The sequence below is a fragment of the Zootoca vivipara genome, chromosome 4 (assembly GCF_965207765.1).
Source record: "Zootoca vivipara chromosome 4, rZooViv2.hap1.1, whole genome shotgun sequence".
Lineage (NCBI taxonomy): Eukaryota > Metazoa > Chordata > Lepidosauria > Squamata > Lacertidae > Zootoca > Zootoca vivipara.
Window position 1 is genome coordinate 31,424,818 of NC_142587.1, and position 20,721 is coordinate 31,445,538.

At 45.6% G+C, this 20,721-nt stretch overlaps 1 protein-coding gene across 1 annotated transcript in view; it reads left to right on the top strand.

Moving 5' to 3' along the window:
- The window catches only part of GABRA5 (gamma-aminobutyric acid type A receptor subunit alpha5), a 66,648-nt gene extending 46,150 nt beyond the window's left edge, over nt 1-20,498 (top strand). The window contains exons 6-9 of the mRNA XM_035116194.3: nt 8,535-8,678; nt 15,249-15,401; nt 18,731-18,942; nt 20,073-20,498. Coding sequence (XP_034972085.1) covers nt 8,535-8,678; nt 15,249-15,401; nt 18,731-18,942; nt 20,073-20,369 — 806 coding nt within the window. The 3' untranslated portion in view covers nt 20,370-20,498. The remainder of the gene's footprint in view (nt 1-8,534; nt 8,679-15,248; nt 15,402-18,730; nt 18,943-20,072) is intronic.
- Nucleotides 20,499-20,721: the final 223 nt, after the last annotated feature.

A 20,721-nucleotide genomic window follows, 5' to 3' on the forward strand; every position in this document is an offset into this window, starting at 1 on the left:
AACTGTAAGCTGTTGTCAGGCTCCTGAAAACAAATGCTGAGACAGGTCTAAAGCTTCCGTCTGAAAGCCAGACCTACACAAAGCATGCTATAATGATCCACTCCCAAAATGTGGAACACATAAAAGTCTTGCCCACCGAAGCAAGAAACTGTCACAAAGCTCTCTTGTAAAGCATTGTTTCCATGAGAATACATGTTGGGCCTTGAGTGAAACGTCCTTGGACAGGAGTTTTGTCTCCTACTTATGAATCTTTCTTGCAAAATCCTCATGGATATTTCATTCCACTTGAATATCTCCATGGGTGAAATAAAAAAATGCACTGAAATTAGAATTTGAAATGCAAGTCTTTATTGTTGATGCTTCAGTAAGGATAGTATTGTTGATCTGGGGTTGTCATATTTCACAAGAGAAAATCTTGACAAAAAGTTGTCAAGCTTTTTTTTTTTTGCCAAAGTTGTTGAACTTTTTAATAGGAAATTCGCCAAAAAATTCAACACTTCCAAAATGGGCTGCTATACGCCTGAATTCTGAAAAATCTGCCCAGATGCCATTTTTGAAGGATGAATCCTGCCAATGTCTGGAAAATTCCGGATGTATGGCAGCCCTGGTTGATCTGTTGCAGCAAAGACAAAGAAGTGTCTTGTGTCAGCTTAAAAATTATCTGTGTTATTAAAGCATAAAAGTCTGTGATCATCAGATGCATGAAGTGTAATTCTGAGTTAAAGAGACAGGTATGGCTTTGGAGTGACAGCTGACAGTGAGGTACAGAGGGATGCAGGAAGTAAAGTGACAGTGATTATTACATAACTAACAGTGGGGAAAACTGCAAATCAAAACTTGAATATTTGACTTTGCACATGTGCATTGTACTCAGTGTACTGCACTGCATAGCTGCCAAGTTATCCCTTTTTTACAGGGATTTTCCCTTATGCTGAATAGGCTTTCTCGCGAGAAAAGTGAAAACTTGGCAGCTATGCTGCACTGTATTGTTTTATACCAATCCCCATCTTTCACTCCTCTTAAAAAAGTATCATTTTGTTACATTGAAAATATTTCCATTATTAACGACAAAGTGTTTGGAATTTGCAAACTCCAAACATTACATTAGCCCTCTGTCTGAAAGGCATTTTATAGTATCATGCATTCCAAGTACTCCATACTGAGATAACAGTGGCCCCAGCATTTTGCCTGCAGACTCGAAACTATTTCCTTCTACTACTGCAGCATATGTTAAGAAGCTGTTGCAGCTGCATTACTGGTTACTTAGCAGTCACCCACATTCTATAATGAGTAGCCTTTTACTTCCATCTAGACAGGAATTTAGGCCATTTAAAACCTTGTCTTCTTGAATGCCTTAGTGCCTCTTTGGTATTGTGCAGGGCCATAGTCAGAGAGGAGAAAGCTACTGACCCTCAGCCTTGGGGGAGAGATAAAGCTTTTAAATCTAATTAAGTAAGCTCTCAAGATGTGTTAGCATGACATGGCACAGCATCTGCCACTTCTAAAGCCCACAACATTGAGCATCCTGCTGCGGAGTGGGGGCAGAAGTCAAACACTCTTGCAAGAACAACAGAACTTCTGCCGACTCTACCCAGAACATCTTTAGCATGGTTGATAAGAGATGTGCCATTTTTTTGCCACAAACACATAGTGGGGAAAGTGAGGCAATTGGGTTTGTAGAGTGCTCCCCTCCAACAGTACCTTTCCCCTCTGCTTTTCAGAGGTGTGCATTCATTGGTTTCCTTTTAAGATAAGATAGATAAGATAAGATAAGATAAGATATAAGATACTTTATTGTCATTGTCATAGTACAACGAAATTGAATGTCATCCTATAAAAAACTAAGCAAGAACACAGTTACAGACACACACACACACACATCACAGCTCCCAGGATCATATTATTTAGTTATGGCATTTAAGATGGTTATAGCTCTCGGATAGAAACTGTTTTTTAATCTATTCGTTCTTGATTTAATTGTTCTGTATCTCTTACCCAAAGGCAACGGTGCAAAAAGACTAGTATATCCAGGATGAGATGAATCTTGTAAAATAGTATTTGCTTTTTTAAGGCAACAGGAATTATATAGTTCTTCCAGAGATGGGAGAGGATGACTGATAACCTTTTGGGCTGTGGTTATGACCTTCTGGAGCACTTTCCTATCCATGACTGTTTTCTGGTTCTACTTAGTGCTTTCCCCCTTCCTCTGGGGTCTCTTCTTCCCTGAGTGATCCTAGACAATCAGGGATCACACAGGGAATGTGATGACATTATGAATTAGTGTGGGGAGGAAACACACATATGCCAAGGGAACCATGCTGCATTGGAAAGACAGAGAGCATGGGCCTTGACAACAGAAATGCGCTTTGCAGGTGTTTTCACTCACTTTTGAGGGACCTGAATGATTGGGTAAAGGGAGAAGCACTTTTTCCATTGGATGAAAAAATAATAATGATGTGTCTCTCCCCTCCCAGTTTCAGCTCAGCTTTTAGGTACAACTGCTGCAGGTAAATCAGTGTTTCCCACAACAACAAAAATATAAAGTATGCATTGCATACACACCTGTGTAGTGGGAACTTGACCTGAACTGGGTACACATACATGGATGTTCAAAAATGCGGGTACATTGTTCACACTTGATATATTTGATATGAGAAACACTGTTGTGCTAGCAGTGTGAAAGCCGCAATAGCATAAACTGTGCTGCCCTTGCAAGAAACAGGGGGCAATCCATTGGGACTGCTAGGATGACAGACAGACAGACAGACAGACAGACAGACAGACAAACAAACAAACAAACAAACAAACAAACAAACAGTAAGTGGAGCCAGAGCAAATGATAGGCAGAAGCATCTCCTGAGAAGTTGTAAGTAAGAAGACAGCCAAGAGAGAGTTGGTTGAAGGCAGAAAGGGCAAGTAGGTTGCCGTCCCACTAAACTCAAATGAATCAGCCTCCACTGATCAATCATTTGTTTTCCAAACACCACTTTGTCCCTAGCAGAAGATATTGTCTTCTAGAAAGGGAAACTGAACCCCTTCGTAGGTGAATAGCAAACCAATAATTTGTAAAACAAAGAAAACAGTCAAGGGCTATAGACATTCTTTTAAAGTACGATCCTTGCACATACGAGGCCTTATGCCACCATCGTAAGCACATGTGAGAGTAATCTTCGTTTCTTATTTATTTATTTAAGAATTATATTTCGCCTTTCAATGTAAAACCTCCCAAGGCGCACAATGGAAAAAAGTGAAAAACATTGATCTACATCAGAATGGCTGGTGGGGTGGCTATTCCCTACATAATACAAATGACATGCTCTACTGGCAATGTTTGGATTTCACGGCTCTGACTGCATACAATATTTGGGTAATGACACCATTTTCCTTCAGCCCACATTGGGCTGGAGATCATAAGATTGATTTGCTTATTTTGCCTTCTTCTAGAAGCTGGAGCTTGGTCCTCCAGCTGAACTATCAGAAGCTGTCTACTATGCTGTGCTTTTTCTTGTTTATCCCCAGTCACTGACTGTGCCACACTGGTTTACGGGGGTTTACTATCACTGCTGGAAACCCCAGCTTTGAATAGGATTGATAGTCATAGCTGCCAAGTTATCCCTTTTTTTAAGGGATTTTCCCTTATGCTGAATAGGCTTCCTCGCGAGAAAAGGGAAAACTTGGCAGCTATGTTGATAGTGTGTACCTGTCATATTTCAACATGGATGCTGTTCCACAGAATGGGGGCAGCCATTATGCATGGTAAAAGGTAAAGGGACCCCTGACCGTTAGGTCCAGTCGCAGATGACCCTTGGGTTGCGGCGCTCATCTCGCTTTATTGGCCAAGGGAGCCGGCGTACAGCTTCCAGGTCATGTGGCCAGCATGACAAAGCCACTTCTGGTGAACCAGAGCAGCGCATGGAAATGCCATTTACTTTCCCGCCAGAGCGGTACCTATTTATCTACTTGCACTTTGACGTGCTTTCGAACTGCCAGGTTGGCAGGAGCAGGGACTGAGCAATGGGAGCTCACCCTGTCGCAGGGATTCGAACCGCCGACCTTCTCAATCGGCAAGCCCTAAGCTCAGTGGTTTAGACCACAGTGCCACCCACATGCCATTATATTATGTATATTTTGTAGTATACAAAATAACTTGATAACATTTATTTTTATAAATCTCTTATATTTTAATTTGATACTTAAATTTACATATTTGATAGAAAGTGTATGCAACCTTTAGTTCCCTCCCACCCAACCCTGATTTACAGCTTTTTTAGAATGAGGGTTGCCACCCACCCCTAAAAAATGGGACTGCCCTGTTTTGGGACAAAAATGTCTCCTGTCCCATTTGGATTTCAAACGGGATACCTTTCCCCTCCATATTTGAGTTCGGCCAACCAAAAATGGTGGCTGCATCACTGTTGGTGCAGCTGACAAGGAGCCCAGCCTGGCACGAGTGACAATAGAAAGAAGGGGAAAGGAGAGACCTCCTCAGCCACCAGCCACTGATTTAACACTGTGCAGCTCCGCTCTCACTTGACTCCCTCTGTCACTCTAATCTGAGCTCTCCTCCTCCCTCCTCCACGCTCGAGCCTCTTCTGACACCAGCATGGGCAAGAGGCTAGAGCTGTGGCTCAAGTCTCCCATGGGAGCTGGCCCCTGCCTGTCTATGTGAGTTAAGGGGTGGGCACCCCAATCCCTCCCCCTACCTGTCCCATATTTTGCCTGACCAAAGGTGGCAACCCTATTTGGAACCAACACTTGTGGTTAAAGCTGCAACAAAGTAACATGATTTTGGATGCTGGACTCCACCCAATTGGGCTCCCATACTTTATTGTTCTTTGGAAGTCACTGCCTTGTTGTCATGCTTACAAGAGCTCCAGTCTATTTAGAACTGCCCTGTATAGTTTCAGTTTCTAAAGAGATGGCTTCAAAATCACCCTCTTTCAATGCTCAGCCATTAGGGCCCTTTTAAAAAGCGAGATTTATAGTGACAATAAGTCGGCAAGCGTAGCAGGAGAGCGCACAAAGGAAAAAAACAATAGCAGCCGAAATAACCGATTCTGGCTGCTTCCCCTAGAGAGATAATTATGCAGCCACTGTCAACGCGCAGTTCAGAATCAATTTTCAGATTCATTCCAGATCAAATGTTGCATCCAAAAATAAATATTCCACTATAAATATTAACATCAATGAGCAAGAGGAAGGAAAGAAGGGGGACAGAAAATACTGGAGATCCAAGAAAACTGAGGAGGGGGCTACTCTTGCAATCCAACCCTGCATTGTAAAAGTCACATTGGATGTGCAAATCGCACCAATAGTGGTACTCTGGCCAAAATATGTCAAATTGGAATATTGTTCCAATTTGGCAATGTTATTACCATTTGAAATGCTTATTCCTCCCCTCCCCGCAGGCAACTTCAAATCCATCCAGTAAGTGTTCCATGTTACAAGAGTAGGAATAATGTATTCTTCTCCCCCAATGTTTGTTTCCCTATAATGGTTTAAAACAGGAATTGTTCATTTGTGAATAAGTTAGACATTTGGGAACATTGTTGCATCCTCATTTTGCCTCATAGTCATTGTAGACCAGCAGCTAGGAAGTTGGGCTAAAGGACCTGGGCTGAGATCCTGAGACTGTTTTCAGTATTGCAAAATTCCTACACGGAAGACACTTGAATTAGAATGTAGCCCTCAGAGCATGTAATCTGTTCACCTTAAGGCACTCACTTCATTTATTTATTATGGGGGGGGGGAATAGCATGAAAGCAAAAACCAAGGGATTTGGCTGTTATATATTGTGGCTATTACACATTGCATCCCCCTCTTTATGTCCCTTGAGTATCCTTTAAAGTAAAATAAAAATTGCAGCTGGTAGGAATAACTCTTTCGAGAAATATCAAATTAGTACCAAAGACATATTTTCCTGAATTACAGTTGCACTATTATTACTGTAGTTATATGGATGTCAAATCATAAGGCAGCTAAGAGAGTATTGAGAGACACTGATGAAGTTTGAACATCCTCTCTCTTTTCCTTACATTGTGCAAGGTAACGCAGTCTGCATTGTTAAAATACTTTAAAATCACATAATGAAACAGTAACTACTAGGCTGAAAACAGCACCATCCCCCCCCCCTAGTGATTCTGCGCTGCTTATTTAGGAGTAATGCAATTACCTTCCTACAGCTTGAAGTTTTATACAGCTCTTGTAACAATTAATTCTCCTAATTTGCTCAATAAGGCTCTTCTTGATATATATCCTCCTTCCAGCATTTAAATCAGGCTTCTACAATGTTTGCTCCCACCCTGTCCTAGGCCAAATATAGCCTCCAGCCATATATTTTGACAATGCCTTTGCCTTCACAACCCCAGGCAGACAGAAAACCCAAGAGGCTTACTGGCTTTGGGTGGACTACTGAATATGACTGGTGGGGGCAGCAGCTAGCTTGGCATCCTATCAGCAGTGAGGTTGGAGCAGTAAGGCCACCATTGCTTGTAGGGAACAACTTGCCATCTTTGGTCTTTCTTGTGCACAGGCTCAGATAAAGCTATGAAAGTCACGCAGTCACTCTCAGGTGGGCACAGCAGTGGTGCCATGACCAGAGTGATGGGAGGAGGAGGAGAAGGAGAAGGAGAAGGAGAAGGAGGAGGAGGAGGAGGAGGAGGAGAAGGAGAAGGAGAAGGAGAAGGAGAAGGAGAAGGAGAAGGAGAAGGAGAAGGAGAAGGAGAAGGAGAATCCCTAGGCCAACCAACCTGGCTGGTTCTGAAGCAGCAGTAGTCGTCACCCATCAGCACCAGGCTCCAAATCCTGCCCTCCACAGCTGCTCTTCCCCCACAGAAAGCTAGTTGCAGCCCATCTGCTGCAGATCTCAAGTTGGCATGTCAGCAGCATACAGGGGGCAGGGGGGACATGATATCCCAGGCACCTGGTCCCTTTCTTCAGAAGCCACCCTGCTCATTTGCTTGTGTCATTATATGGCAGAGTAGGAACCTACAGAAGATAGAACTCATTGAGCTACCTGATAGCGAGTCAAACCATTGGTCCATCAAGGTCAGTATTGTGTACAGTAGAATCCAAACTTGTGGCCCTGCAGATATTGTTGGACTCCAACCCTCATGAGAACCATCCATCATGGTCAATGGTCAGGAATAATAGGGCCCTACTCCTTCTCAGCAGCTTCCCAAGATTGTAGACAGGAGTCTTTCCTAGTTCTACCTGGAGATGCCTGGGATTGAGCCTAAGACCTTCTGCATTCAAAGCAAATACTCTATGGTCAAGCTACTGCCTGGGGCCTACAAAAAACGGAGCCAGCTCTGGTCACAATCCATGGATGCTTGACATATATATTTCTCTATGCTATATTGAAAGCTACACGGATTATTACAATCAATTTTCTAACAGGCATGCAAGTCTCATATAGGCAACCTCACATGACAACTGCACGCACCGCTGTTTTGTCATATAAATAGGGTGCACACAAGCTCAGAAGTAGCAGCCTGTTGTGCAATTTGGAGAAGACATGTGCTGATCTGCTCACCATTTGAATGTTAATGGAATTGCCTTCTGCACAGGAATTTCGAAATGCTTGGAGGCTCATCACAGCCATCCGCTGATGAATGGCTCTGTGAAATTGACTGTTTCCCGGTCTCTGCTTTCCATCTATAATATATAGTAGTCACCTACCTTGCAGGCTAAATGAGTAATGAAATATGGAAACATTATGATAGATCCCGAGGCCTAGGAATAAGAAAGGGTATACATTTACAAGAGCATTTTCCATTACATTTTAAAACTGGTGCTGAATTTCCATAAAGGGAGAGATTTGTGTCTAAACACTCTGCCCGAAAACCTTCTCTCTCTATCTCCCACTATACAAGATCCTCTTTTGGTCACCATGCATATCCTCAGTCTTTGGATGTATGCGCACTAACCCATTTGTACCACAAATATGTAGTTTCCCTCAGCCGGGAATCTTTCATATTTGTCTTTAATAAGCTGCTTTCATTTGATTGATTCTAAATTCTGCTGTCCACAAAGGTGGGGGCAGTTACTTGATATGCATTTAGAAACCCTCCCCGGTTAGGATATCCACACATTTTCCTCCCTGCACATGTTCCAGGTGAATGAAGTGGTGCTTGCAATCCACCCACAATGTCATTGGGCAGGTGCAGATACAGCCCCCATTGCTGGGCTTGCCTACACCTGTTTTCACCTGTTTTCGAATGGACACACTATGGGGCTGTCTAGAATAAGCCTACAATGAGCTTTTATTTTCAGAAAGAAACCAGTTGCTCAAAAAATGTTTTTCAGAGCAAAAATATGCAACAGATCTAGAATGTGTGCGGACTAGGTGGGGGGGGGAATACCAATCTCTCTGTCTCCATTGATGTTAGAATAAAATGTGTGCAGGACTGAATCCTGACACTAGCAAGAGATTCCGGAGCTGAGCTTTGGAATTAAGCCCTGCTTATCGTGTACAATTTCAAGTCTATGAATATTAATCTCCAGGCGCAATTTCTCACATGCTCTTTTGCCAGATGCTTATCCCAATTCCGAAGTGATCTATGTGTGGACTCACAGCCCAGCGGCATCCGTGGTAGTAGCAGAAGACGGTTCAAGGCTCAACCAGTATCACTTGATGGGGCAAACTGTCGGTTCTGAGAACATCACTACCAGTACAGGTGAGGAGGGAGAAGGGACACTGTTTTTGACAACTCATGTGTTTATTTTTGCAAAAGGTTTAGATTCCTGAACATCAAAACATCTAAGTAACACATCACAGAAACATTAGAATATCAGGATGAAACAAGAGTCAGGCAGATTCAAAATGCTGATTGTGAACAAATTCAAAAACAATACCAAGCTATAAAAAAATCAGGTTTTTTTCCCTAGCTTGGTATTGCACCATTTTTTAAAAAAAACATGGTGGAATGGCACTGAAAGCCAACTGACCCACTTAGCCATGGGATACTGTCAGCAGTTGTGGACTGCTGTGGTCCAGCAGTGGTGTGCAGGGAGAACAAACATGGTGGAGCTGTTCTCTCAGGTTACCTGTTCTTGAGATGTAGAGGATGTTACTGGTACTGTATATACCAACAATAAAACATTGAGCTTGGCCTTGTAGCATATTGGCAGCCACTGCAATTCCCTGAGCAAAGGTGTTACATGATAATAGTAGCCTTCTTCACATAGCAATCTAACAGCTGCATTCAGCACCAGCTGCAGCTTGAGGATCAACCTCAAGGGCAGACTGAAGTGCATTGAAATAATCAAGTATTGAGGATACCAATGCATGAACCACTGTACCTAAATTATATGAATGGCTGTGGGTGGCACCTCAGCCCAAGCTGGTAGAAAGCACTCCTAGCACTGAAGCCACCTGGACCTGCAATGTTTTAGTCAATGTGGAAAATGAGAGATTCACTTCTGGAAATTTCAGGTCATTTACCACCAGTTGGTTATATTTTCACTTCCCTATTTTGTTCTCACAGTGAGTGTGGATAAATAATTGGTGCTCCCTTGCCCGTCTTATTTATGTATCGTTGCATCTGTATTCCAGCGTTGCTCCAAGGAGCTAAAGCATTCTCCCCCTCTCCATTATTTTCTCATAACAACCCTGTGAGATAGGTTAGGCTGAGAGGATGTGATGGGCCCCCAAGGTCATTCAGCAAGCTTCATGGCTAACTGGGCATTAGAACCCAGCATTCCAACCACTGCTCACTGCTGTCTTGTTTGGGTGTGGGTTGGAAAAGGAGGCAATACCTGCTCAAGCATGCATATATACCACTTGCTTGAGCAGAACCCACTGAATAGCCTTGTGGCAGGAATGGGGAACTGCAGCTCTTCCCATTTTGGTGGACAACAGCTTCCATCATCCCAGATGGCTCCTTCCCCCATGGCAAGTCATGACTGGATACTGCAGTGCTCCAGTGAGAATATTGCATGTGTGTGCCACCAGTTTGGTGGCTTTGATGACTGTGAGCATGCAGTCAGGTATGGTATGACTGATTCGTCCTCGGGCAGTGTCCAGGATCCAAAACACCACATGCATTTTCAGTCTTTCTCTACCATATATGTGTGACACAAATGTGTCATGCAAAGACTCCCTGATTTTGCATGCTTTTTCTCATGTTCGATTTGGGCCACCACACATCTAGGCTGATGTATGTGCCACTTGGCCTACATCACACACTCTTTTAGGTACGTGGAGGAGGATTCCAATCTCCCGTCTGTGCCTGGCTACATGTGTGCATGAGACCGTAGTGATTCTCATTCAATTAATACAGAGTGAAAAGGTAGAAACTTGGGTATGTACCCAAAGGCAGCTATAGGTATTGTGGTGAAAAGGGAGCTTAGTCTTTGGGACTATGTTTGGGGTGGGGGTGGGGGACACAATCTGTAAAACATAGATAGGGAACCTGTAGCCTGCCAGATACTGTTGAACTACAGTTCCCACATGGGCCCCATCAGCTGAAGCTGATGAGAGTTGGGGTTCAGCAACATCCAAAGGGCCCCACAGTTCCCCACTCCTGCTCTAAAAGTGACAGAAACCTAGCAACCCAAAGGAAATACTATTCTTTGTCCATGTCCTGAATACAAGACACACCTAGCAAGCAGCATAAATCAATCCTTGAATAGGCTACCTCTTGAACTTGCCGTATTTCCCTCCCTGTCTCTTTAACAGCTGCATGAGCACAAATCCAAGAGGCGCAGCATTCCCTCGCCGGTGCACCTCTACAACCCGGGGAAAGCTGCGCCTGTTGGATGGCTGCCTTCGTGTAGCTGCTCCACCAAAGCCCAAATCCTCTGTGGCGGCGGCAGCAGCAGCATCATAGTCCGACACTTTGGCGCTAAGGAAAGGAAGGCCCGCTTGCCTGAGCCCTTGAGGGGAACCGGGGACAAGGCCCCCGCGTTTTGCAGAGGCTGCTTTCGCTCGTGCCGGCTTATTCCCCTCCTGCAGGAGGCGAACAACCGCCTACGCGTTTTGATCTCTCCCTCCCTCTCGAGCTTTAAAATGATTTGTTTGATGAAACGCATTTGGAGGCGGGCGGGGGAGGGGGGAAGTGGGTGGGTGGGGGGAAGTGGCAGCTGTTGCCTAGCTTTGCAGCGTGTCCGAAGGACCACGTGGCTGCAAAGGAGGCGCTAACCCGAAGGATTCTCCCATTTCCTCCCTAACTGGAAGTGGAGGCGCCAGATGTGGCAGCATTAGGGAACTAAAGAAGCTTTAATCCCGGGGCCAGCCACCCACGTGAGACCCCCCCTCCCCCGCTCCCGGCCTGGCTCGGGGTTCTATGTCAGGGCAATCCTGACCGGCGATTGGCTGCGGCGCGTTCGGAGGGTGCGGAGGAGGGCAGCGGCCCCGGACCAAGGCCCGGGAGTCACATGGGGACGGCAGACAGAGGGGCTGCAACAGGTTACATAACGGCCTCGCATTCGCTGCTGAGAACGAGGCGGGATTGGCGTTGTGCGGTAATTAGAAACTAAGCACCTCGCCCGGGGCGGAGGGACCAGAAGAGAGAGCAAGGGGGCCTCATGCTGCGCCCATCGGGGGAGACGCCGCCGAAGGAAACGCGGAGCTCCTTTGTCACCGGGGTGGTGGCGCACACCTCCGGAGGAAAACCAGCAGGGTCCCCCGGGGCTGATTCAGGAGACTTATCCGGGGTGGGGCGGAGGAGCTGCCTGTTCGATCAGGGGAAGGGCTATTTTTAAGGGATCCCTTAATGGAGACAAAGGCAGACACTGGGCTAATGGGAAGGAGAAGCGATGGCACAGCTCCAAGCTGCCTCGTTCGCATCAGCAAAGGCGCCCGCAGCTCTTCCCAAAGCGGCGACCCGCCGAGAGCCCAGCGGGCTGCTTTTGAAATCCAAAGGGCGACAATAAGGGGGTGGGTGGGCGAGGAGGAAGGGGCGGCGGCGGCAGAAGGGAACTTCGCACGGAGCGCCACAAACCTGGCAATTGTCTGATCAAAGCTCAGATCGCACCGATTATCCCCCCCCCAACCTCACATCCAGGGCTACACAAAACAAGCGCGCACCGATCCACAAGTCAAAAGCTTTCGGGGTTTTTGGGGGGAGGGGGAGGGGAGGAGGGATGGTGGAAGTTAGAGGAGCACCTGTACGATGAAACCAGGGCAGGCAGGCAGCAGCAGCAGGCGACCGAGTTTCTTACCAGTTCACCATCATCGCGGCATTGTTCTCTGCGATGAAAGGCAGCTCCCCTTTCGCCTTCAGAATCGCCAAGAGGAAGACCCAGAGCGCGTGTCGAGGCATCTCCTAGGGTCGTGCGCGGCTCCTCGGAGCAAAACCACAATCCCAAGCGAGCAGTGGGCGCTCCAGGGTGCCAGGGGACTCAACTCGGCCAGTACTCTGCAGGGCACTTGCGAAGGGGGTGGGGGAAGCTGCAGCCTCAAGGAAGCAGCAGGATTCGTAACAGAAATCAGAATATTAGTGCCCGGGGGCACCGCCTCCCTTAAGGCTTGCAAAGATTTAAGCAAATAAAATGTTGGTTTTCAACATCAATAGGTTTGCTTCCCCCCCTTTCATTCTCCCCCTCCCAGTCTTCTGCTTTCTTTCCCCCCTTGCTAACGTCCCAGGTTACATCTGGGCAGGCTGGGTTCTGATTGCAGGGTGGATCACAAAGAGCAGGACACAGATTGTAACCAGGGATTAGCAAAATACAAAAATCCGATTTTACACAGGGGAAGCATCAGTCAGCTATGGATTTTCTGGGCTTCATCAAGCTCGCAGGAGGCCTGTAATCGGGGTTACTTGTGAACGGATTTCCAAGATGTTCTGTCCTTCCACAGAGCTGCAGGATCTGAAAATAACAAGCATAGACCTGTGAAAGATTTCCACAGTTTGCGTATTCTTCTCCTTCCTCATTTCCCCCCTTTGCAATTGCTTCTTTTTTAAAAAAGAAGAAACCACACACACAGCACCAAACAACCTATAAATAATATGCCATTTTTATTTTAAACCATGCAACAATTGGTGGGGAGGTGGAAGGTTCAGGATGATACGAAGTAGATGCTCTCACAGCGAGGGCTGCTTCTGCTCTTCACTGGGAAATGAAATCAAATTGGTCCAAAATCCAAAACCACATCATGCATGGATACTGCCTGCAATAAGCTTGTTGGAAATCAAAGGAGCCAGTGTGATGTGGTGGGGTCAGTGTTTGATTAAGACTTGGGAGATGGGGATTCGAATCCCCATGCAGCCATGAAGTTCGTTGGGTGATTTTAGGCAATTGCTCACTCTCAGTTTAACCTGCATTGCAGGGTTGTTGTGAGGATAAAATGGGGGTGGCAAGAACTATGTATGCCACCTTGGAGAAAAGGTAGGATATAAATAGCAATAAAGAAATGATTAATGTGTTGCTTTCAGTGGGGTGAGCATGATGCAGAGGGCTGCTTCTGCCATGTGGGTCACCTTACTTGGGATAGAGTGCCAGGATCCATGGAACCAACATTTGGGACAGCCACTGCAGGTCTTTGCTAAGAAGCACTAATCTCAAGAAGAGATTTTGCGGTGGATCTCAGATTGAAAGACCTGGACTCAAAGGATGTAGAACTTTAGGGCCTTGCCAATTTTGAGGAGCCAAATGCCTTTTGAGAAAAAGGACGGCACTTTCCTATATATTTCTTGCTCTCACTTGGACCCGTTTGGTGCCTGCTTGCCCCTAAATGAGACACTAAGTTTTTGTGGGGGACTTGATTCATTTATTTTAAATCAGACTACGTTATAGATCCAGCATATTCAGCTTTTAGTCTAGGTTCCTCCTCACAGCAAATACGCATCTTGCCTTGAGTTAATCCTGTTGCAAGATCCGAACCATGCACAATCTCTACTGTCTGGAGCTCCTGAAGTCTGCTTGGTAGGAAGAATTATGTTCTCTGAATGTTGAACATCTCTTCATGCATTCAGTAGATGCAAAAATTGGTAGCACATTAGTCCTTGATAGTTTGCTATGGCATCACCTTGCCACTGGTGCAAATAGATCCACATATTTATGGATTATTAGGATCAAAGGAAAATTCTCGTTTAAGGTGTGCACAGGATTGCATAAAGTAAATTTGCATTGAGTTCAGCCCTGGTGATGTCATATCTAAAGCTACAAGGAGACAAGCTACAATAATTCAGGACACAGTAATTGCCTGCTGTACAATTATAAGAGGTAGGAACTCTCTGTGGAAATGATACAGACCTTCCACCATGAGATGGGGGGGGGCCTCCAGTGGAAGCCACAGAAATGTGTCCATGTGGCAGTAACTATACTGCAGCCTTTGCCAACCTGGCGCCCTCCAGATGTTTTGGATCACAATCATAGGAGCCAACTCCTAGGTCCCTTCAGCAGCGCCAATAAAATATTTGAGGGGGTCAAGCCCACCCCACCCCCAGTTGATGGGCATTGTAATTCAAATTGTGTGCATGTGGCATATCTTGTGATTGATTATGCTGGGTGGCGCTTACCTGCCCCCCCCATATTTTATTCAAGTTGGCACCTCTAATGGGCATTGTAATCTAAAATTTATTGAGGGCACTAGAAGGACAAAGACTAATTGATCCTCCACAACAAGGGGAGAGAATCCTTGGCAGTGCTAATTGTCACTGAAAATGTGTGGTAGAAGCATGAGGATTCCCCCATAAGTCATGCAGTGTTCCAGAATAAATACTCTACATAACAGCTGCTCCATAAAAAAAACTCTTATGGGGAAGCATTTTCCAGCATCCAAGTTGAGGCCTCAACATGGATTGAATGGGACCATGGGAGCTCACTCTTCTTCGCCAACAACTGGGTAGATGGGCAGGGTGCTAGCCCAAGTTGAAACACTATGAATGAAGTCTATGAAGCATGGGTACCAGAGAGCATCTCAGCTTAGAAATAAGCTTCAAGTGGATGGGTCTTGCTTGGCTCTAATTGTGTCCACACCTTACTTTATAGCACACCGTGCCCTGCACAAAGATCTGGGAATTGTGGTTAAGGGTGCTGAGGATTGTTACTCTCCAAGGGGTAAATATTTCTGAGGATTCTTTGGAGTGGAGCGTTTAAAATGTATGGTGTGTATGCTTTTGTTCCCAGCCAGTGGCTTATGGGTACAAAAAGAAGTCCTCCGTTCATTTCTTTTGTTTGAACCATCCAAGATTGTCATATGGGAGAACTGTTAGACAGAAGACAGCTGTTTGTGAACTGGTGGCGCTCTGGCTTTTGTTGATAACTTATGTGTGTCGTTCTCTCCTCTTCTGCCACCTTAGGTGAATATACCATCATGAGAGCACACTTTCACCTGAAAAGAAAGATTGGCTATTTCGTCATCCAGACATACCTTCCTTGTATTATGACGGTGATCTTATCCCAAGTATCGTTTTGGTTAAACAGAGAATCTGTCCCTGCTAGAACAGTCTTTGGCAAGTATTTCACTTCTCTCTGGTGCTTCTTTTCAAGTGACCTTTACTCTAAGGCAGGGGAATGAGAACCCTAACCAGGGGTCCTGGTGACCTAACCACCATTGGGTAGGAGGCAATGCTTCACTCTTCCCCCGCCAACCAGTTTTCCTCTTTGCATGCCTCTGTCTCAGACAGTTCGTTGCCTTTTCTCTCCACCCCTCAGCCCCACCAGCAGGGAAGGAAGCAGGGGCCACAGCCCCTACACGCAGCTTCAATCACAGAAGCAAGGAAATGTAACATTAGAGTCCGCCATCGGACAGGAAGCTGCATTCCGACATCTCAGCCAGCTTGCAGCCTGATTTGTGTTGCTTGGGCAGAAGGCGCAGTTATTCCTGAAGCCAAACCACAGCGGCCTGCTTGATTGAAGTAGTGGCCACTCACTTTGTATGGATTTTGACCCTGCCAGGGGAACCTCACTGCCAGAACCACCCAGATCATGTAGGTCAATGATTGCCAACTCCTTTGGACTTGTAGGCATATATGCAAAACGGAGAAACTCTTGTTAACATCACACACACACCCTGCTGCCAAGCACACATCACAACCTGTTCTACAGGCTGCAATTGAATGCTTCCTTCAATCCTACTTTCAGCATGGGGAGGTCACCCTGGAAGGTCTCTGCAGGCATATGTCTTCCCCTGATCCACATGCTGTTAATATCCAGTTTGGGGTCTTCATCCCACATTATGACTTCTGTTTTCCTCCCTCAGTATTGCACATCTCTAGATTTGATATATTGGGGCGCTCGCACTGCATCAGGCTTTGCAATTTCCGAGGAGCCGATCAATGCTTAATAGCAAGCGCCATCTTTAGAAGTATTAATTATTCCTTTTATTTCTTTGTCCCCTAATTGCAAATGTGGCTCTAGGTGACATACAAAGTCAGGGTGTACATTTATCTATGTTTTTAGGCCTGTGCTAATAGGCATTTTACTGCATTTGCCATCGCCTGCAGCTACAGGCAATAAATATTTATTGGATAAAACACAATCAAACCGCAATTCCTGCAATTCAACAATTTGCTTTTGAGCAGAACACCCCTCCAAGGCAAAAACTCATCAATTGCCATCAACCCACAGCAACTAAAGCCAACCGTGTGTTTATATAAAATGTCAGTGAGGTTGGTAGATGCTAAAAGATGTTCAGTATTTAAGATGTTGAAAGGTTTGGGAGAAGATGGAAAGTCTAAAGTGTAGTTACCAGGAAAACCTCTTTACAGAGAGCATTCCGCAGATGGGAAGCTACTGATGAGGAGGTCCTTTCCCTTGGAGCCACTCGCCTTACTTCATGATAAGAGGACACTTAGAGAAGGACCTGCCAAGATGATCTGAGGGCATGCTTGGGAATAGGTGTTCCTCCTCGGTATCAGGGTCCCGGGCCTTATAGGTCAAAACCCAGCACTGTTCATCTAATCCAGACGTGGCCAAACTTGGCCCTCCAGCTGTTTTGGGACTACAACTCCCATCATCCCTAGCTGACAGGACCAGTGGTCAGGGATGATGGGAATTGTAGTCCCAAAATAGCTGGAGGGCCAAGTTTGGCCATGCCTGATCGACTCGAACCTTCCTCAAACTGACACCCTTGAGTAGGAGCACCATTGGGGGGGGGGAGGCGCCTGGGCCCCCCTCAGTATTCCCTGATGGTACATGTGGTACTGCACCATGCATGTGTGATGTGCAGCATGGTCACATCACAAGCCATGTGGCATACGTGTGACACGTCAGCACGCCATGCAGTGTGTGCAAGTGCCATGAGCATGCACGAGCAATGTCAGCACATCATGCAGTGTGCATAGCATGTGTGTATGGTGCTGCCCCCCTCAGTCACGGGGGCAAGCCGGTGTGCCTGCTGTTGAGATGTTTTGGATTGCAGCAGAGGTGGTTTTAAGGCACCAAAATAAATAAGGAATTATTTCCAGTAGCACCTTATATATAGTGAGAGGGTGGGGAGGGGTATTACTCAGACTGTCTCGCCAGAGTGGTGCATGCTGTGGTTATCTCCCGCTTGGACCATTGCAATGCGCTCTACGTGGCGCTACCTTTGAAGGTGACCCGGAAACTGCAATTAATCCAGAATGCGGCAGCTCGACTAGTGACTGGGAGTGGACGCCGGGACCACATAACACCGGTCCTGAGAGATCTACACTGGCTCCCAGTACGTTTCCAAGCACAATTCAAAGTGTTGGTACTGACCTTTAAAGCCCTAAATGGCCTCGGTCCTGTATACCTGAAGGAGCGTCTCCATCCCCACCATTCAGCCCAGACACTGAGATCCAGCACCAAGGGCCTTCTGGCGGTTCCCTCGTTGCGAGAAGCCAAGTTGCAGGGAACCAGACAGAGGGCCTTCTCGGTAGTGGCACGCGCCCTGTGGAACGCCCTCCCAGCAGATGTCAAGGCAATAAGTAACTATTTTACTTTTAGAAGACAACTGAAGGCGCCCCTGTTTAGGGAAGTTTTTAATGTTTGATGCTATACTGTTTTTAATATTCGGTTGGAAGCCACCCAGAGTGGCTGGGGAAACCCAGGCAGATGGGTGGGGTAATAATAATAATAATAATAATAATAATAATAATAATAATAATAATAAATTATTATTATTATTATTATTATTATTACTCAGAAGGGTGGTGGGAATGGGTGATTGGCTGATAGGTGTGGTAAACCTGTTACGACTGTTAACGACTGCAATTGGTCTTACAGGAAAAAGTAAGGGGTGAGATGGCTAAAAATAGCTTTATAATGAGATACTACCAATGACAAACTTAGTTGGTCACTAAGGTGCTACTGGAAGGAATTTTTTTATTTTGTTTCGACTACGGCAGACGAACATGGCTACCTACCTGTAACTAGATTTAGGGCACCAGTTTGCCCGCAGTGGGCGTGCAGCCGAGAAGGGCACTTCAAAACCCAGTAAGGGCTTGTCTGGCTTTGGGAAGGAGGTGTGAGGGCTCTGACAGTCCCAGAGTCCTCCTGCCACCTTCCCAAAGCTGGGCAAGCACTTTGAGGAGGAGGAGGAAGGAGGGCTCTAGGACCCTACCAGAGCCCTTCTGCCTTCTTCCCAAAGCTCAATACCTCTTATGCAGTTTTGGGAAAGTGGGGTGAGGGCCGGAGAGGGCATCAAATTTTGGCCTTGCACAGGGCGCCATATTACCAAGGTCCACCCCTGATTGCAACTCCCATTGTTCCTGATTGTTGACCATGCTGGCTGGGGTTGATGGGAGTCTGAAACATATGGAAGGCACCCGGCTGGAGAAGGCTAATTCTAAAAGATGCTCCTTCTTTTCTTTTCAAGGGGTGACTACAGTCCTTACCATGACAACTTTAAGCATCAGCGCCCGCAACTCTCTACCAAAAGTGGCCTACGCTACCGCAATGGACTGGTTCATAGCCGTGTGCTACGCCTTTGTGTTTTCTGCACTGATTGAATTCGCCACAGTCAACTATTTCACAAAAAGAAGCTGGGCCTGGGATGGCAAGAAGGCATTAGAGGCTGCCAAAAAGAAGGTAGCCTGGATTGCTCGGTTGGTTAGAACATGGTGCTGATAACGCCAAGGTTGCAGGTTTGATCCCCATATGGGACAGTTGCATATTCCTGCAAATCGAGCGAACATCATCTACAGGGAGTGTCCTTGTTGCTGTGATCTTCCACAGTGCCATTCCACTGGATCACCCTCCTAACATTTCACAATGTTACATAAGCAAAGAAACTATCTTTTTGACTTCAGTGAGATAATGGAAGTCATAGGGCCAGTTCTACCATTTGATAGAGTAAGGTGGCTGCCTCAAGCAGCTGATTCCGAGCATCAATAAAGGGCAGCAAATGGTTACTGTTTGATTTACTGATTTACTGTTATTGTATGTTACAGCTAGAGAGGGATAGACACCCATGGGAATTTCTACCAAAATAACACGACCTTCCTTGCATGCTTATACTGGCATGAGATGGCCAAGTGCATTGGGGTTGGGGGAGATACTTGCTGCTCTACTTCAGGCCTAAATATCTGAGATCAAGACTGTTTTTTGCTATACTTTTTTGGCCTGGACCAAGAGAGAAAGAGAGAGAGAGAGAGAGAGAGAGAGAGAGAGAGAGAGAGAGAGAGAGAGAGAGAGAGAGAGAGAGAGATATTTTGGTCCAGGCCAAAAAAGTATAGCAAAAAACAGACTTGATTTCAGATATTTAGGCCTGAAGTAGAGCACCAGTTCCAAGCCTAAGGGGTGGTAAAGGAGAAAACCCTTTTTCATTCTCTCTGCATCCTCTTGCTAAAATAAATTCTGTACACACCCAACCAGAGGATGCATTCTCAAACTGAATTAAGATTAATTGGTTGTGTTTGCCGTACAATCAGATTGATGTGGTGAAACACTACCCCCCCCATGTTTTCAAATGTGTATTTGTGAAAGCATTCTTAGAATCTGGGTTTATTTTGCTTGCAGGTTTATAAATCTGAAGTGCCCTTACAGTTTTAGCGAGGATAAGAATCCACTAGAAGAATATAAAGCAGACACCCATTTAGTTCTCAATTGCTTTTAAGGCATAAATAATCTCTGCATACAAACCTCATCTTTCTTCATGTCCTAAGTGTGCATTTCTCTCTTTTTTTTACCAGTGTTCTGGTTTTTCTGTTGTTTTGCAGAAAAAAGAGCGTGAATTGTTGGCAAGCAGAGCCATGAACACTTACCCTGCCGGACGGATGACCCCCACCTTAAACTTACCAAAGGACTCTTCCCCTGCAGTAATCTCCAATGCCGCTCCCATTCCGGTCAAGCCCGCCGAAAAACCAGCCGAAAACAAAAAGACCTACAACAGCATCAGTAAGATTGACAAGATGTCCCGGATAGTATTTCCGGTCCTGTTTGGAACTTTTAACTTAGTCTATTGGGCTACGTATTTGAACAGGGAACCTGTGATCAAAGATGCTTCTTCAAAATAGATGGAAGGACCTTTTGAATCAAGTGTTAGCCATACTTGCAAAAACAAACTCTGCCAAGGAGAATTCGAGGTTCCAAAAGACTTTCTACCTTTGGGCAATATTCTTCAGGAAGTTTTTGCATGTTTAACAATATGTACAAAAAGAAAAAAAAGAAAAAAATATCATTGCCTCGATTGTTTCTACATGTAACCTCAGATATTTCCGGCAATTACATTAATGGCAGCAGACACAAATCTTTATAGGACAATGGAAGACATGGGACATGGCTTCTACGGCTGCTGAGTAACTTGCATTGATAGTTTACAAATGAAATAGGGTATATTTTTTAAACTGTTTGGGCATACTGTATTGC